The sequence below is a fragment of the Brachyhypopomus gauderio genome, unplaced genomic scaffold (genome assembly GCF_052324685.1).
Source record: "Brachyhypopomus gauderio isolate BG-103 unplaced genomic scaffold, BGAUD_0.2 sc142, whole genome shotgun sequence".
NCBI classification, from domain to species: domain Eukaryota; kingdom Metazoa; phylum Chordata; class Actinopteri; order Gymnotiformes; family Hypopomidae; genus Brachyhypopomus; species Brachyhypopomus gauderio.
Genome location: NW_027506963.1, coordinates 327,885 through 344,054, shown reverse-complemented (window position 1 = coordinate 344,054; position 16,170 = coordinate 327,885). Strand labels below are relative to the sequence as shown.

The following is a 16,170-nucleotide window of genomic DNA, read 5'->3' as shown; positions in this document are numbered from 1 at the left end:
ACCATAGAAGATCATGCCAAGCATCACGAGGCACAGCTGGCATGGAGAGTGAACAAGAAAATCCAGAAGCAAGCTGAGACCATGGTGCAGAGAACTCACAGAGAACGCGGGAGGGGCCGCGTCAGAGGCAGAGGAAGAAGACGAGGTGGATGGGGACGAGAGAGTTACCCCAGAGGAGAGGTGGTGAGTGTGACAACTGTGGAAAACTAGGACACTTTGCAAGAGATTGTCCTGAAAATGAAGAAAATGCTGAACAGAGAAACAGAAATTCCAGAGATTGACAGGCAGCGGAGAGGCTGGACGGTACAGGACCACTGGAAGACGACAAAAGGAAAGTAACTGGTTTAAATTATGATTTAATTTATCAATGCTTGCAGAAGATTAGTGTAGGGCTGCAGGGCCTGCCTAAAATAAAAGTAATTGTAAATGGTTTTGGTTAAAAAAAAAAAAAAAAAAAGTTTTTGGTTTATAGTGGTGCCACCAAATTCAAAGAAAAGAAAAAAAAAAAAAGAGCCTCTCTGATGTAAATGAAATAATACATTTGAACATGAATTTTTAATTTAATTTAATTTAACTGCTATGGGTTGTGACTTAATGTGTAAATTGGGCCTGAGTAGCAGGCCTGAGGGGTTGTTTATGGAGTGGGAGTTAGCTGTGTTGGGGTTCAGTTATCAGCAGGAGTTCCACTGTATGCTTATGAGCTGCAGAGTGCAGGAGGAGAGTGTTGGGAACACTTCATGTGTGAAGTGTGTAGTTTGTTGCCAGGTGATTTGATGTTGAGACCGTAGGGGCCACTGCACTGCACGCTGCATGTGAGTGAGGGCCCCGATAGAAGTTTTGAGGATAAATTTGATGTTGGAAAACATGATTGCTTGGTTGTCACTGCTATTGTGTGGGATTGCGTGTGGGCTGCGGCAATGGTGCAAACCACATTAGAACAGGAAGACCTGTTCTCATTTCCTCGATCTAAACCACACGTGTCACTAGCAAACGTGTGCGAGGAGCCACAATGGCAGGACGTCGGTGAATGGATGACAGAGATGTCTGACATTACTGATTGGGAGAGAGTTCCTGGCAGGAACACCATGTTTAGCCCTAGCAGGAGGCGTGGATGCAGCCGTGCTGGCTCCCCTGCAGGCGGGGAGTGGAACTGATTAACCCCCTTGGTATTTTTTTAGCTGCCTCCCTTACCCTCTCAGAGAAGAAAAAAAAATGAGAGGAAGAGGAACTCAGAACTGTTCCTGCAGCATTATGGGCACAAGGTAAGAGCGATGTTGGGGCTCATACAGGGGGTGTGAGCCCATACACATCACCCCAAAATCTGACTATAGGCCAAAACAACATCAATACCCTTTGAAGCTTGAGGCGCTCAAAGGAAATTAGGCCAGTTTTTCCAATCACTTAGGCAAGTTAAGAAACCAGGGCGGGAAGAATGGCGATTTGTGCAGGATTTGCTGGCTGTCAATGCAGCAGTACACGTTAGAGCCCCAAAAGTGCCAAATCCTCACAATATTCTTTCCCAGATTCCCCCAGATAGCCAGTGGTTCAGTGTAGTGGTCCTAGCAAATGCATTTTCAGTGCATCCAGATAGCCAGTACTGGTCTGCATTTTCCTTTGAAGTAAAAAAAAAACATACACATCACCCACCATTTACAATGCAGCGCTGCGAGACAGTCTGGCCTCTCTGAAACTTCCAGAGGGCATTGCACTGTTGCACTACGTAGATGTTCTGATACTCTGTGTAAACACATGAGAAGTATGCAAAGAGGGCCATAGTGGCATTGCTACATCACCTAGCAAGGGAAGGCCACAAGGTTCTTAAGCAAAATTGCAATATTGCTGACAAAAAGTGCACTTCCTGGGTCATGACGTAGTATGTACTGAAATTCTGACATAACAGAGACAAAAATAACATTTGTTAAAGAGAATAAGCCCGTTTGAACAAATGAGTCTTAAGAACAGTTTTGAATTCTGAAATAAAAGTTCAGAATTTATGTGTGTGTAGTCAGTGTTCGTATGTGTGTGGGGAGTGTTGACGTTAAAGGACCAGTGTTTTGACTCAAGCCCACAGTGACAGACAGAGGCCAGTAGCCTACTTTTCAGGAAAACTAGACCCCGGGGCAGCCGGGGTGCGGGCACTGGTAGCATTCAGAGATATAGTGGAGTACGCTCAACTCGCCCTTTGGGTCAAACATTTTTAAGGACCAGAGAAAAAAAAGCACATTTATCCACACAAGAGGTTTTGGAAACAATATCACTCCCGCCACATTATTCTGCCCAAGCAGCTGAGCTCACCATTCCTTACCAGCTCAAGGTCAAAGATAAAGCACCAACTAATCTCACAACTGCAATCATCAAATGTGCCGCACACACCAGAACAGGCGACACAGTAGCAAAAGGCAATGCCTTCACAGACTCCACAGCCCAACATACAGTTTTGCAGGCTCCAGTACGGTGGCCGATAAGGGCAAAACAAGTTTACATTTTAGGAAACAAATTTACAAAAATACAAAAAACGAATTTACAAGTATCGAAACACTTTTACCAGCTACCGAAACACTTTTACCAGTAGGCTACCGAAACAAATTTACAAACGGCGAATCTGACGGAAAGGGTAGGTACAAAACAAAGGAAGTGCTTGTTGCTGACCATTGTGTCAATCAAACTTGTTCGCGGGGATAGAGTGAGTGGAGTTAGCGGTCAAGTCAAGATTAGCAATGTTTTGTCCATTTTGCGGCACCCATTTTAGCCAGTTGGCAAGTTTTTGTTTTTCATGTGGGAAGTCTTTGGAGTTTTTAAAAGAGCAGTCAGAAACCGATGCTACGTCGATGTCTAAACCACTTGGAAATGTTAATGACAGTAAGTGTAACGCTAGCTAGCTAGTAATGTAAACGCTAGTAATGTAAGGATAGAATTGTAAACGCTAGCTAGCTAGCTGTCTTTATCAGAGATGTTTTTTATGCTATGCACTCATTTATTTGATTAGAAAAGGGCTGCCAAAATATGAAGCCAGCTTGGCATAACAATCGGGACAAGAATGACAGAAAAAATATTTTGTGGGAGAGCAGGAATGACGGATGTTTGATTGATAACTTTCAGTTGAAAATGTTGATTAGGTCTGTTTGTTCCAGCTGAACAGCCTTGCCCATCTTACAAACATTTCATGGAGTACAGAAACAGCAAATCAAAAGAAAGACAGGCCTTTAGCTGTGGGCCAAAGAGACGATCAAAACAAGAAAGGAGACAAGTTCAGGTAAGTTGCTCAACATGGATAGCTGCAAGAGAATGTGTTTACAGTTAGGTCAGGTTTTATCAGTAGACGAATTTGATTAAAAATGGTAAAAAATCCCAGGCCCGTCGGCGGGCCCGGAATCGATCATAGTGTGTATAATCTATATGACTATTTTAAGCATCCAAGGTAAAAATAGAAAGCTTCTCTATTTTTCATTGCTTTGGGCCATTTTAGCATTAGTTACAGTCAAAAAAAATAATAACCACAGATTAGCTTACAAGGACAGATTTCATTATATAATATTCATTACAGTATGAACGTTTGTATTGCTATTTAAATAGCTGTTGCATATAAAATGTACAGTAATCATATTCTTTGTTTATTTTGCTAGATAAACATTGGATTGATGGTACCACATGGATGTGACTTAAAACCTGTGAGAGGAAAAACACTCCCCTTACTTACTGACCCAGAGATAGAAGCACGTGATTTGCTGAAACAAGCTGTTCAGAAAATGAGGGTGTTTTACAAGGACATGGAAGAAGGACCATATGTCCTTTTGTATCCAGACTGCTCTGAGGTGGTCTATGTGCCTGGGACTGAAAGGTCATTCACATTGGCTGGATATAAAAAGGAAATTGGAAAGACGTATTGCAAGATCACTTTGTTTGTGTGCCTGCAAAAACATTTTGGAGAAGGTCTGTGGATCTGATATAGTACTTTTATATAATTACGGTTACATACATAATTGTGATTTTAATTTTTATTTTGTTTCATGTATCTGCAGTCAATGTTAACTCTGAATCAAACTCTGATTCTGAAATTGTCATCACAACTAGGAGCAGAGCTGAATTCAGTGAGGCTGACACTGTGGTGAGTTAACATTTAAGCAAATTAGGAAAAAATATACTTAGTCCTGAACACTGAATCTGAACTACAGTGTGCATCTCTATGGTCAGTAGTCAGAGTGAGGATATGAGTGGAGGAGTGTGGTGGCTTTAATGAACTGGCTGGTCAGTATATGTGTCGTAAGAGAAGAACAGTACATACTACCTAATGTTTTTGTGAATTGTTTGTTTTTAACCTCAGGTTTTTAAACCCCAGAACCAAAGTACACCAAACAACAGACCCGAAGATGAAGTGTAAGTACTAACATGTAAACGTAAGTCCTTTGTCAAATATAGTATGTGTTGAGGTCACATGTTTGATTTGATTTGATTTAATTTATTCCAAGCCAAGCCAACAATTACAATCCAATATACAATTATATATAAATATTCATATTTTACAGTTACACATATGCATACATTACGCATACATCAACATACATACAACAACTTGGAAAGGAGTGGGATGAAGCCATGCTTATTAATTCCCACCCCCCGTCCATCCCAAATCAGAATCCATCTTTTTGCTGCCATCCACAACCCACAACACTATCACACATACAAATATTATAGATACATAGTATCCCAGATTTATTCCATATTACATATGTCCATTTCACATTACTATGTAGGTAGTTATATCAATATGAATTACTCTACTAACAATAACAACATTAACCATGATAACAACAACAATGGTTATCATCACTATTACTATTAACCATCACCATCATCACTACTATCGTCATCATCAATATTTATTATTATTATTATTTTTACTGTTATTTATATTATTATTATTATTATTTTTAATCCAACAATGACTGCCTAACTGGCTGCCATGTATTGCAACCAAACTGTTTCTTTATATTTTGATTTAAAGTAATGAATATTTGGACATTGCTTTAGTTGTTGCCCCAGTTGGTTCCAAAGCTTAACCCCACACACAGACACACACAAACTTTTCCTCTTTGTTCTTATTGGCTGAATCTTAAAGTTGCCACTACCCCTCAAGTTATATGCCCTTTCTCTCTTTGTGAAAAGCTTTTGAATATTAGTAGGCAAACTATTTTTATTTGCTTTATATAGAAGCTGTGCTGTATAGAAATCCACCAGATCAGGTAGTTTTAGTAATTTAGACTGTAGGAACAACTTATGAGTGTGATCATAAAATCCTACTTTATGGATAACTCGTACAGCACGTTTCTGAATTAAGAAGAGGGGATACAGAGAACTTTTATAGTTATTGCCCCAAATTTCTATACAGTAAATTAAGTATGGCAATACTAATGAACAATACAATAAATACAATGCATTGTAATTCAGGAAGTATTTGACCTTATTGATAACTGAAACACTTTTAGAAACTTTACTTTGTATGTGTTTGATGTGTGGTTTCCAGCTTAGTTTACTGTCTATGGTTATTCCTAAAAATTTTACTTCTGACACAGTAGCAATACTAACACCATCTATATTTATAACCTGATCTAAATTTTCCTTATTGTACCCGAAGAATACAGCTTTAGTTTTATTTAAATTTAAAGAAAGTTTATTAATATCCATCCATACCTTTAATTTATTTAATTCACTGTTAACACTTTGTATTAGGTCAACATAATTATCACTAGAATAAAATACATTGGTATCATCTGCAAATAAAATTAGTTTTAATGACTTTGAAACTTCAAATATATCATTTATATACAAAATAAACAGCTTAGGACCCAATACCGACCCCTGTGGAACCCCACAAGCAACGTCCAAATATCCTGACTCAATTTCATCCATCTTCACAAACTGTTGTCTCTTCGTCAAATAGCTTTGAATCCAATTTAAGGCCACTCCCCTGATGCCATACCTTGTCAGTTTATTTAGTAAAATTTCATGATCCAGTGTATCAAAGGCTTTTTTCAAATCAATAAATATTCCAGCTGCATATTTTTTCTTGTCTAGTTTATTTGTGATCTCTTCTACTGCATCAATTATAGCCATAGATGTTGATCTCTTTGACCTAAAGCCATACTGACTTTCATTAATTATATTATGTTTATCTAAAAACTTCTCTAATCTATTGTTGAACAGTTTCTCCAATATTTTTGAAAACTGAGGAAGTAGAGAGACCGGTCTGTAGTTAGTGAAGATGTGCTTGTCGCCGTTTTTATAAAGTGGTATTACTTTTGCAATCTTCATTTTATTTGGAAATGTTCCTGTTTTGAAAGATAGGTTACATATATATGTTAATGGTTTAGAAATACTATTTACAACTTTTTTAATTACAGTCATATCTATGTCATAGCAATCGGTAGATGATTTATTTTTACACTTATTAACTGTATCGACTAGTTCAGACTCGGTTACTCCAGACAGAAACATTGTACTTAGTTTGCTTCCTATTGATAAATTATCTCTTTGGTTTACTTTGCATTTCGGAATTTTAGCAGCCAAGTTTGGCCCAACATTTACAAAAAATTTATTAAATTTATTTACAACATCATCCATATTATAATTCTCATTGGTCTCACTGTCAGTAAAATAATCTGGATATGATTTCTTAATTTTATACCCCTTAATAACTGTGTTCAGTATTCCCCAAACCTTTTTAGTGTTATTCTTATTATCCACTAATAAATTGCTATAATATATTTTTTTACTAGTTCTCATAATATCAGTGAGTTTATTTTTATAAATTTTATATCTCTGCTCCGACTCCCTAGTCCTTAACCTGATAAACTGTTTATACAAAGTATTCTTCTTCTTACAGGCATTTCTTAATCCATTGGTTAGCCATGGACATTTTATAATGCTATTGTTTTTACTAATTTGATGAATTGGACAGTTTTTATTATATGCTAAAGTAAATTTTTGTAGAAATTTCTCAAATGCACAATCAACATTACTTTCTTTGTATACTATATTCCAGTCTTGTTCTAGGAGATCATAATACAATGCATTGATAGTTCTATCATTTTTTATTCTTTTATATATGGGTTTTTTGGGTGCTTTATCGTGATTACAGTCGTCATCATATATTATAAAAACAGGTAAATGATCGGTTATATCACAGATCATAAGGCCACTAATATTTATAAATTCAATATTATTTGTGAAAATATTATCAATGAGTGTTGCACTGTGAGATGTAATTCTACTAGGTTTAGTAATAGTTGGAAAAAAGCTCATACTATACATCATGTTAATAAATTCATCGGTTGCTTTGTTATTATTAGGATTAATTACATCAATATTGAAATCCCCACAGATAAACACTGATTTATTCTTCATTGTAGAAAAAGTTTTTTCCACCCAATCTGTAAAAATATCCAGACTTGAACCTGGTGACCTGTATACACAACTTACAGTAATATTTTTCTTTTTTCCATTAAATATTTCTATTGATATACATTCTAATGTGTCTTTTATTGTAATAGTCATATTATCTATTACTTTGTATCTAATACTATTGTGAACATATATAGCAACGCCCCCTCCCCTTTTGTTATTTCTGTTCAGATAGTTCAAATTATAACCCTCCAGTTCAAAATCTATACCTATATCCTCATTAAACCATGTTTCTGAAATTGCAATAATGTGAAATGATTGTGGAAACTGTTGTAAATAGTCTTTTATATAAATGAAGTTACTATACATGCTTCTACTATTAAAATGAATAATGGAGAATTTCCCTTTAGAGTTAACATATTTGTAATCATCGTCCGTGAAGTACTTACACTCTATTGTTTTTGATATTAACAGGTTATTGTCTGGATCTAAATCATCACCCAAACCTGACACTTTATGATCAGTGTACTCAAATAAGTTCAGGTCTAAGTGCCCATAATTCACAATCATTTGCTGTATCCCTATTTCTTTTTCCATCCTTATAATTTGATCATTATTAGATATCATTGTTTCAGACTGATAGTTTTTCCTACTCATCGTATTTTTTCAGTTCCTCCAAGTCCTTAATGACCATCACCTTGGCTTCTTCTGGTGTACCTTTAAGTTTTATATATATTTTACAATTCGCGACCCATGTGCTCTGTATTTTGTTTTGTTTCCGCAGATACCTGGCTTTTTTGGCAATGTCCGCATTCCGTTTAATCAAATGATCATTCAAATAAACATTTGTACCCTTCAGCTTTTTCCCTTGTTTCATTAGTGCAAGTTTGTTTTTTCTATTTACAAACCTCAGGATTACAGCTGGTGTGGTGTTACCTATAGCTGGAAGAGGATGACAAGCCTCGATAGAGTCAATGTCCAGATGTATGTCTCTGGTCGCAAGAAAAGCCGCCACTTGTTGCTCCGTGGAGCTCACATCCAGCTTGCCGTCTCTGTCCTCGCTGTCCGCGGTCACCGCACGTGCGTAAGACCGGGGTTTTAGCTTTATGCCGGTCACAATCACGTCGTTCATCCTTGAGTATTGCTCCAAGTCGTCCACTCGTCGCTCCAGCACTGCAATCTTCATGTCTTTCTCCTCGACCAGCGCCCTTAGTTTGTAAACCTCCTCCACAAGTTGCAGAATCTTGTCTTGTTTGGACTTGATTTCCGACACATCTTGTGTGAGAGAGTCTAGAGTCTTCCTGAGATCCTCATTCTCCTCCACTAACGTGCTTCTTTTTGGTGGCATAATGACGCTTTGACGGTATGCACCGCTGAGTAGAGGCCGAGTTTGAAGGTAGGAGCGCCGTCTAGATGTTCGAGCGAGCTAGCTTAGCATCAGGCTAGCCGGGCTGCGACACACACAACAATCTCCCAAAAATCATAGAATCACTATTGTAAATGTATCTGAATGCCTAGATTTAACAGGATTTCAGGTATTAATTTCCAAAAGCATGACCGTTAGACCCTTAAATTTATGTTGAGACCAGTTTTTCCTCTGACTAAGCAGTGCAAAATTTATGTGAAATATAACAATCAAGATTACCCTGTTGCACTAAACTAGTACTTTTAACATATTTCAGAGGTGCAGTAGGACATTCCTCTACAGTAAATCATGAACAGGTATTAAAGCCGGCTTTAGTTCAATTTCTTTGCTTTCAGTTTTGTGTTGTGTTGGACATTTAGGTTCCTTTGTCAATTTATTTTTCAGATAGTAATATCTGATTCAGAGGACAATTTGGTCAAGTCAACTTGCTACAGGTAAGGAAAAAAAAATTTTGATAACTCATTTTGTAAATCACTTAAAGTAGTGTAATTTTTTATTTTTTTTGTAAAATGGCCATTTCTCTACAGTAAATACACAGACCTTTATGCACCATGTGTGGAAGAGGATGAAGAGCCTGTCCCTGTAGATTTTAAGACTATTCCAGACTTGACCATGTAAGCTGACAGTTGCCGGTTGTGACAACACAATTTTTCTCTTTACATTTACAGCTTTAAGATTTAATTTCTGGCAATATATGAAAGCAGCCTTATACTACAGGCTTATGTAGCGTTGTGTAAAATAGCAAATTGTGTACTGTCTGAAATCTTTACCAATGTAGGTCACTTTTGTGTAATTACAGAGAGGAAGTAAAAATTACACTACCTGATATCATCACAAACCTGTCGCATCCAATTGATCATGGAAGAGTCAGCCGGTTCAACATTTCACGGTCAAATGTCTGGGATGGAGCAGTCCGAGGTTTCAAGCGTGCAACCTATTCAGAAAGCTGTGACATGCTGGTCAGATTTACTGATGATGCTGGTGTTTTTGAAGATGGAATCGATGCAGGTGGTCCAAGACGAGAGTTTCTAACTCTACTAACGAACAATCTGAAAGATCGGCCTATTTTTGATGGACCAGCAGGACAACGTTTTTTGGTCTACAATGCAAATGGTATGCATGGGGGGGGGGGGGGTGGGGGGGGTTAGAAATCACTGCCATCTTCTGGTGAAATATAACATGCTGTGGTCAACAGAGGCTGTGGGCCGGAAAATTTGAACGCGGGCCCGCATTTTGCACTAGAGGCTGTGGGCCAGTAAAAATGTGAACGGGCGGGCTATATAGATGTTTATGTAGTGTATCTGAATATAGAAATATTAATAATTTTCATTCACAGCTGTCAGGGAGGATGAGTACTACATGGCAGGAAAGATGATTGCAGTTTCAGTGGTGCATGGCGGTCCAGGCCCACATTTCCTATCGGAAGAGCTTGTACTTTACCTTGCAGGGCAGAGTTCATTCAAAGGAACAGTTGATTTAATAACTGATGAAGGAATAGGGGAAGCTTTGCGAGAGGTAAGAAAACAAAGCCTATGTTAGGGCAGATGCTCTCATTCATCTCAACTTATGATCTTCAGTCATGTTAGAGGCATGCGAGTAGTGTTAGGAGCCTTGCCCAAGTATTATTGGTATAGTGTAGAACAAACCCAGATGGAGTTTGAACCCCATACACTTTGCCTGACCAAACATTGAACAACGTGTAATTGAATGAACCAGTTTTAGTTTCTCAATCAGTAGAGTAAATGCAACTGAAGGGATGCTCATTTCACTACTGAAAACACAACTAATTTAACTTTCTGTTGGAAATAATCAGAAAATTATAGTTTTAAGAGAAAGGTAAGGAGTGACCTTTTTGTTTTAGTTACCTTTTCTCCTGTTTCTCAATGAGCCCACTCTACCCCAAAGCATGGAATATATAAGTGGTATTCTCAGCACAGTTGTAACACTGGTGTTTGTACATGTATTTTCTTTTTTTGTGTTGTAGATTGAGAGTGCTGCTTCAGTGGATGCGCTGCGAGAAAGTATGCTAAGGCATAGTACAATGCTACAGACAGCTGGTTGTCTGAGACATGTGAATACTCTTGAAGAAAAGGGAACAATTGTGTCAGACTATCTTCGATGGTATATTATTGACCGCAACTCGTGTGTAATCAACAGGTAACATCCTATTCTTAGAATTTTGTGTTGGTTTGCCATGTTCCCAACAAGTGCTGCTGGTCCACAGTGTAGCTGTTAACAGACAACTTAGAATGAATACTGTGTGAAGGGCTGTATAAATAATGTACAGCACATTTAAAATGTTTCTGGTGATTTAGCAGATTGTCATTTTAGAGAATGTTTATATTGTCATCATACTATTTGTATTATGTTGGCATACTATTTACTGATTGGTATACTATGATTGGTATAACAGTGTGTTGTCCTCTCCAGATTTAAAGAAGGTCTTTCAGCCCTTCAGTTTTTGACAGCACTGCAGCTTTACCCTACATTGCTGGTCCCAGTCCTGTGCCACTCAGAGAAGAAACTCACTGCTCTCCAACTTGAGAGTCTTTTCCAACCTGACCTCAGTCCATCCGGGAGCAACAGGAGAATTAGAGAAGGTCAAACGTTGGGTTACTGGGCCGACTATCTTCTTGATTGTGAAGGTTTGCTAAAGAGATTGTGTAATAAATGACCATTTTTACTACTAATTAAAAACACTCGCAGTATAAGCATCACAGTTCTATTGCTTTACAGAAGGCCAGGCTGCTGTGTGTGTGGATGACGTTTTCATGTTTGCAACTGGACTAACTTCACTTCCCCCTGCTGGATTGGATCCACTGCCAAAGATTGAGTTCCTGGATGATTCACCATTTCCAATGGCAAATACATGCTCAAACACACTGAAATTACCACTTCTGGATTCATACAATGAGTTTAGGACAAATATGGACTTTGGAATTCAGAATTCCCCAGGATTTACATGTTATTAAACCATGGTATACCTAGGTGATAGATTTATATGTTTGTGATGGAAAACACATTGTTATTGCTATATTTTAAGCATAAATGAAGATGTGAATGTTCTTGATGGCAAATACATTTTGATACAGCAATGATGTATTAAGGGGAGAAACAGTACTTGAAAAAAAATGTTTATTTTCCATATTTGCAGTATATTTCATTCTATGTATTACTGTTACTCCATATTTCAAACATATTCATGTGAGCTTCAAGTAGTTGGAAAGGTAAAATTATAAAATCTACTCAGTTAATGTCTAATCAGAACAATTACAGCTGTGATATGTCTTTGAGACAAAGGTACAGTTGTGCTGCAGTCTCCCAGTTGCTTGGCTTTTGTAGCTGTCTGTGTTCCATCACAAAGTCCAAGTACTCCTGGATGTTTGGGTCACCACACGGATTAACCGTCTGTCTTATCTCAGGAAAACCATCCAGTTCTGTCTGTTCAACTCTAAAGCCACAGTCTCTGGAGCCAAATCTAGATTGAGGAATGGATCTTAATAAAGCATTCATTTACATATATGCCACAAATAACAGCTACAGTAAAGAAACAATACATCACTAATTAGTTACCTGTGTGGTAAGTAGTAAAGTTCATTAGGCACTCCTCCAGGACATGATGCTGTTCTTGAAGTTCGAATCCTGTGACTGTTCCACAGTGTCACACATTCATCCAGGTCCTTCTGTACGACATCGCCAAAGCAAAACCTCAGTAAACACTGATGTTCATGACTTCCACTGAAGTGTCCTGCATCTCTGAGGTCAGCAAATAGTTCCATCCAGAACTGAGACCTTTAGAAATGGAGTGCAATAATAATGGTCTATAGTCAGGTTAAATATACTGTACAATGTAACTGGTGTGTTTACGCTGAATTATCTTCCTATACAGTGATATTCATGTCAGTTAATCTACATGATTATGAATGACAGTAAAAATGTTATATCTTTAGACTAATAGCAATTATGAAAACAAATCCTTAGGGCTGCATACCTTCCCTTTCTCAATATCGACCACCACGACTCAATGCGTTGATTGCTGGTGGATGAGCCATACACGTGACTAGACACTCCTGAGTAGTAGTCGGTGTGCTGGTGTCGAAGAGTGCACTGAACTGCAGCCATAAGGCCATTCTCCGTACCGCAATCGGTCCTCAGTCTCATGGGGACAACACCAAGTTTTTGTGCACAAGAGAGGAAATTGCGAGCGATTACTGATGGGTTATTATTTGTTGGTCCACACACAAGCCACAATACTTTCCGTGAAAACCCATCTATGCAGCCCGAAATGGCCAATCCAAATGGCTTGAGTTTGTCGTAACCATCAGAATGCCATATATAGTTGGGCCCCATTGAATAGTAGGTCCTTCTGACGAACCTTCTGCGTGCTCTCATCTCGCATCCTCGAAGACACCGCAAACTAATGTTTACACCGTGTAAAGAGGACATCATATCGACGATTACATCATAGGAGTGACCTTCATTGAAGTAGCCTATACAAAAACGCATTACGTCGTCTTCTGACTGCTCTTTTAAAAACTCCAAAGACTTCCCACATGAAAAACAAAAACTTGCCAACTGGCTAAAATGGGTGCCGCAAAATGGACAAAACATTGCTAATCTTGACTTGACCGCTAACTCCACTCACTCTATCCCCGCGAACAAGTTTGATTGACACAATGGTCAGCAACAAGCACTTCCTTTGTTTTGTACCTACCCTTTCCGTCAGATTCGCCGTTTGTAAATTTGTTTCGGTAGCCTACTGGTAAAAGTGTTTTGGTAGCTGGTAAAAGTGTTTCGATACTTGTAAATTCGTTTTTTGTATTTTTGTAAATTTGTTTCCTAAAATGTAAACTTGTTTTGCCCTTATCGGCCACCGTACTCCAGACACACAAATGATGCTAACGGATCACAGTAACAGAGAAGACACACCCTTAACAACCAGAGCAATACAAACACAAGCCACAATGTAAGACAAACAGAGATGGGCAAAAGGGGGGGTGCAAAACAATGGGGGGAGTCTGGACACACACACGGAGACAGGTAAGCCGTGTCTCCCTACAGCCTACATGAGAGGACTGATTGAAATTGCTCATGGTAGGAATCAATGAGCAAAGGGGGGATAGTGGCATGCACTAGCATGCACTAAGAATAACCATACTCACCCAAAAAATTTTGTTCACATTGTCTGGTATCCCACCACAGGGGTATAACAGACCTAAACATGCATCCACCGGACACCTGCCGCCGACCGAACCCTTTCAACACTGGCAAATTGATCTTGTTGAACTAACACATGCTGAAATACAGGCTTGTGTGTATGTATGTCTAGCAAATGGACGGAGGCCTTCCCCACCACAAAGCAGAATTCAGATACGGTGGCAAAGATGCTACTAAGGGAAATAATCCCACGATGGGGGTTACCCAGGAGGGTGTCGAGTGACAACGGCACTCCCTTTGTACACGAAGGGCTAAATGAGCTAAATTAACTAAATTTTAAAGGAAATTAACTCAGGAAACAGGATTGAAATGTCTGCCTCTGGTTTTGTGGCAGAGCAGCACTCTGCCCCAAGCTCGCACAGGCTTATCAGCCTTTGAGTTTGTGTTTGGAAGGCCTCCAAACATGGGAGTAGTGCTGCTGGAATGGGACACACACACACACACACACACACACACTTGTTGAGCCATTAATATGTTATCCTGCACAAGTTTGTCTCTATTTTGTCTGAGCAGGTCAAAGCTGTCAGAGGTGTCAGAGAATCCACTGCACGAGTTCCAGCCGGGAGACTGGGTGCTGATCAGAGATCCACGTGCTGCTAACAACCAACACAGCTGTGAAGACCAGCGGCCGAGCCACGTGGACACACCACACCCACTGCAAAAGAGCTCCAGAGCAGCCGCCAGAATGAATGTTATGCTGTTGTTTTTTACATGATGCTTTTCTCAACAGGAGGGGCAACTGTCATCTCCCCCACACCGGAGGAGAGGTGTGAGGGAAAGAAAGCATGTGTAATGTCCAATGTCACTGCTACTGCAGTGAAACCAAACTAGCCCTGTCTGGTTTGCCATCCTTTCCACATGCCGTGAACACCAACACCAATCACTTATGAAATGGCTACAATGTTAATTAACAGACCCATATGCGAGATTGATAACAGGTCAATTCTACAACATGTCTCACGCCATCATTCACAGTGGTAAGGTTCCTGATTGGGTAGGTGATGATGTTGCAAGTATGGATCATAGGAAATAAACGACTGCGAATCAAATGACGAAGTGTCACGAGCCGGCATTCGCAACATGACATTTGACACCGCCCCTGTTGAAGGAGAGTGGTGTCTATGCTCAGAGGGGGCCTTGAAGGCCATCTTTGAATAGGGCACACCAAGTGCCAGGTTGATCTGGTAGCAACAGCCAGAGACGAATCAACATGCACCATTAGACTAAATAACTCCTCTGCAAAATGGAGTTTCACCTCCTGTCATGGCATCGTGAACCCAGTAACAGAAGGGGCGACGATGTGGGCATGCAGAGAGAAAACCTACTCTGCTCTACCTGAGAGATCATACAACGGGGGTCAGTGTTCCTCAGAGGAGGAACGGCAGCAACAATGAATAAGATCAACGGACTTGCAGGGCAAGTTCTGACTTTGGCTTCTCGTACTGAGACTGCCCTGGACATATTAAACAAAAAGTGAAAGAAATTAGACAAGTATAGGTCCAGAATAGACTAGCTTTAGACCTCCTCCTCACAAAAGAAGGAGATGTGTGTAAGAAAATCAATGTTTCATGTTGTTTCAGCATTCCAGATTACTATGATAATATTACTGATTTAATTGATCACATGAAGGCCGAGGTTCAAGAACCTGGTTTGGGTGGATCACTTCATGGCTAGGCCCATGGGGACATTGGATGCTGACTATGATTTTACCAATTGTAATAATCATTTAGTTGTTGTTGTGTTTAGTGCCTTGTATTTTGTCTTGCTGTTCGTCGTGGCTTACTGGCCTTATGCGTCAGCATTTTCAGCTGGCCTTGCACAACGACTTAAAGGAGCCTGAGATAGCAGACTCCTTGGGACATCTGTTTAACGAAGACGTCTGGGACGACCTGGCAACTGGCTGGGTTGTGCCCAATGGCCCTGAGCAGCTTAACTGACTCTAGAGCCTGACTTAAGTTGACGATTTATGATAGACTTAATGATTTATTCTCTCCTTTTTAATGATTACACAGAATCAAAGGGGGGGGGGAGTGTGAGAGAGAAATTATTGATTATTGACTAATCATCATTGATTAGATCATGTTTAGTTATTATAAGAGATCATTATGAACTTTATGATTTAGTACATG

The 16,170-nt window shown here is 39.3% G+C and overlaps 2 protein-coding genes across 2 annotated transcripts; one reads left to right on the top strand and one right to left on the bottom strand.

The window, feature by feature from the left end:
* The first annotated feature begins 2,247 nt into the window (after positions 1 to 2,247).
* Positions 2,248 to 12,022, top strand: LOC143500367 (G2/M phase-specific E3 ubiquitin-protein ligase-like). The gene is made up of 10 exons (XM_076994483.1): positions 2,248 to 2,614; positions 3,132 to 3,253; positions 3,624 to 3,930; positions 4,020 to 4,105; positions 4,322 to 4,374; positions 9,624 to 9,937; positions 10,161 to 10,339; positions 10,809 to 10,981; positions 11,255 to 11,469; positions 11,561 to 12,022. The coding sequence occupies exons 1-10, from the start codon at positions 2,359 to 2,361 to the stop codon at positions 11,794 to 11,796; spliced, it is 1,941 nt and encodes a 646-aa protein (XP_076850598.1). The 5' UTR covers positions 2,248 to 2,358; the 3' UTR covers positions 11,797 to 12,022.
* Positions 11,959 to 13,561, bottom strand: LOC143500366 (uncharacterized). The gene is made up of 3 exons (XM_076994482.1): positions 12,816 to 13,561; positions 12,398 to 12,616; positions 11,959 to 12,302 (listed from the first exon to the last, which is right to left on the bottom strand). Exons 1-3 carry the CDS (start codon positions 13,433 to 13,435, stop codon positions 12,095 to 12,097), a joined length of 1,047 nt encoding a protein of 348 aa, XP_076850597.1. The 5' UTR covers positions 13,436 to 13,561; the 3' UTR covers positions 11,959 to 12,094.
* Between the last annotated feature and the right edge of the window lie 2,609 nt (positions 13,562 to 16,170).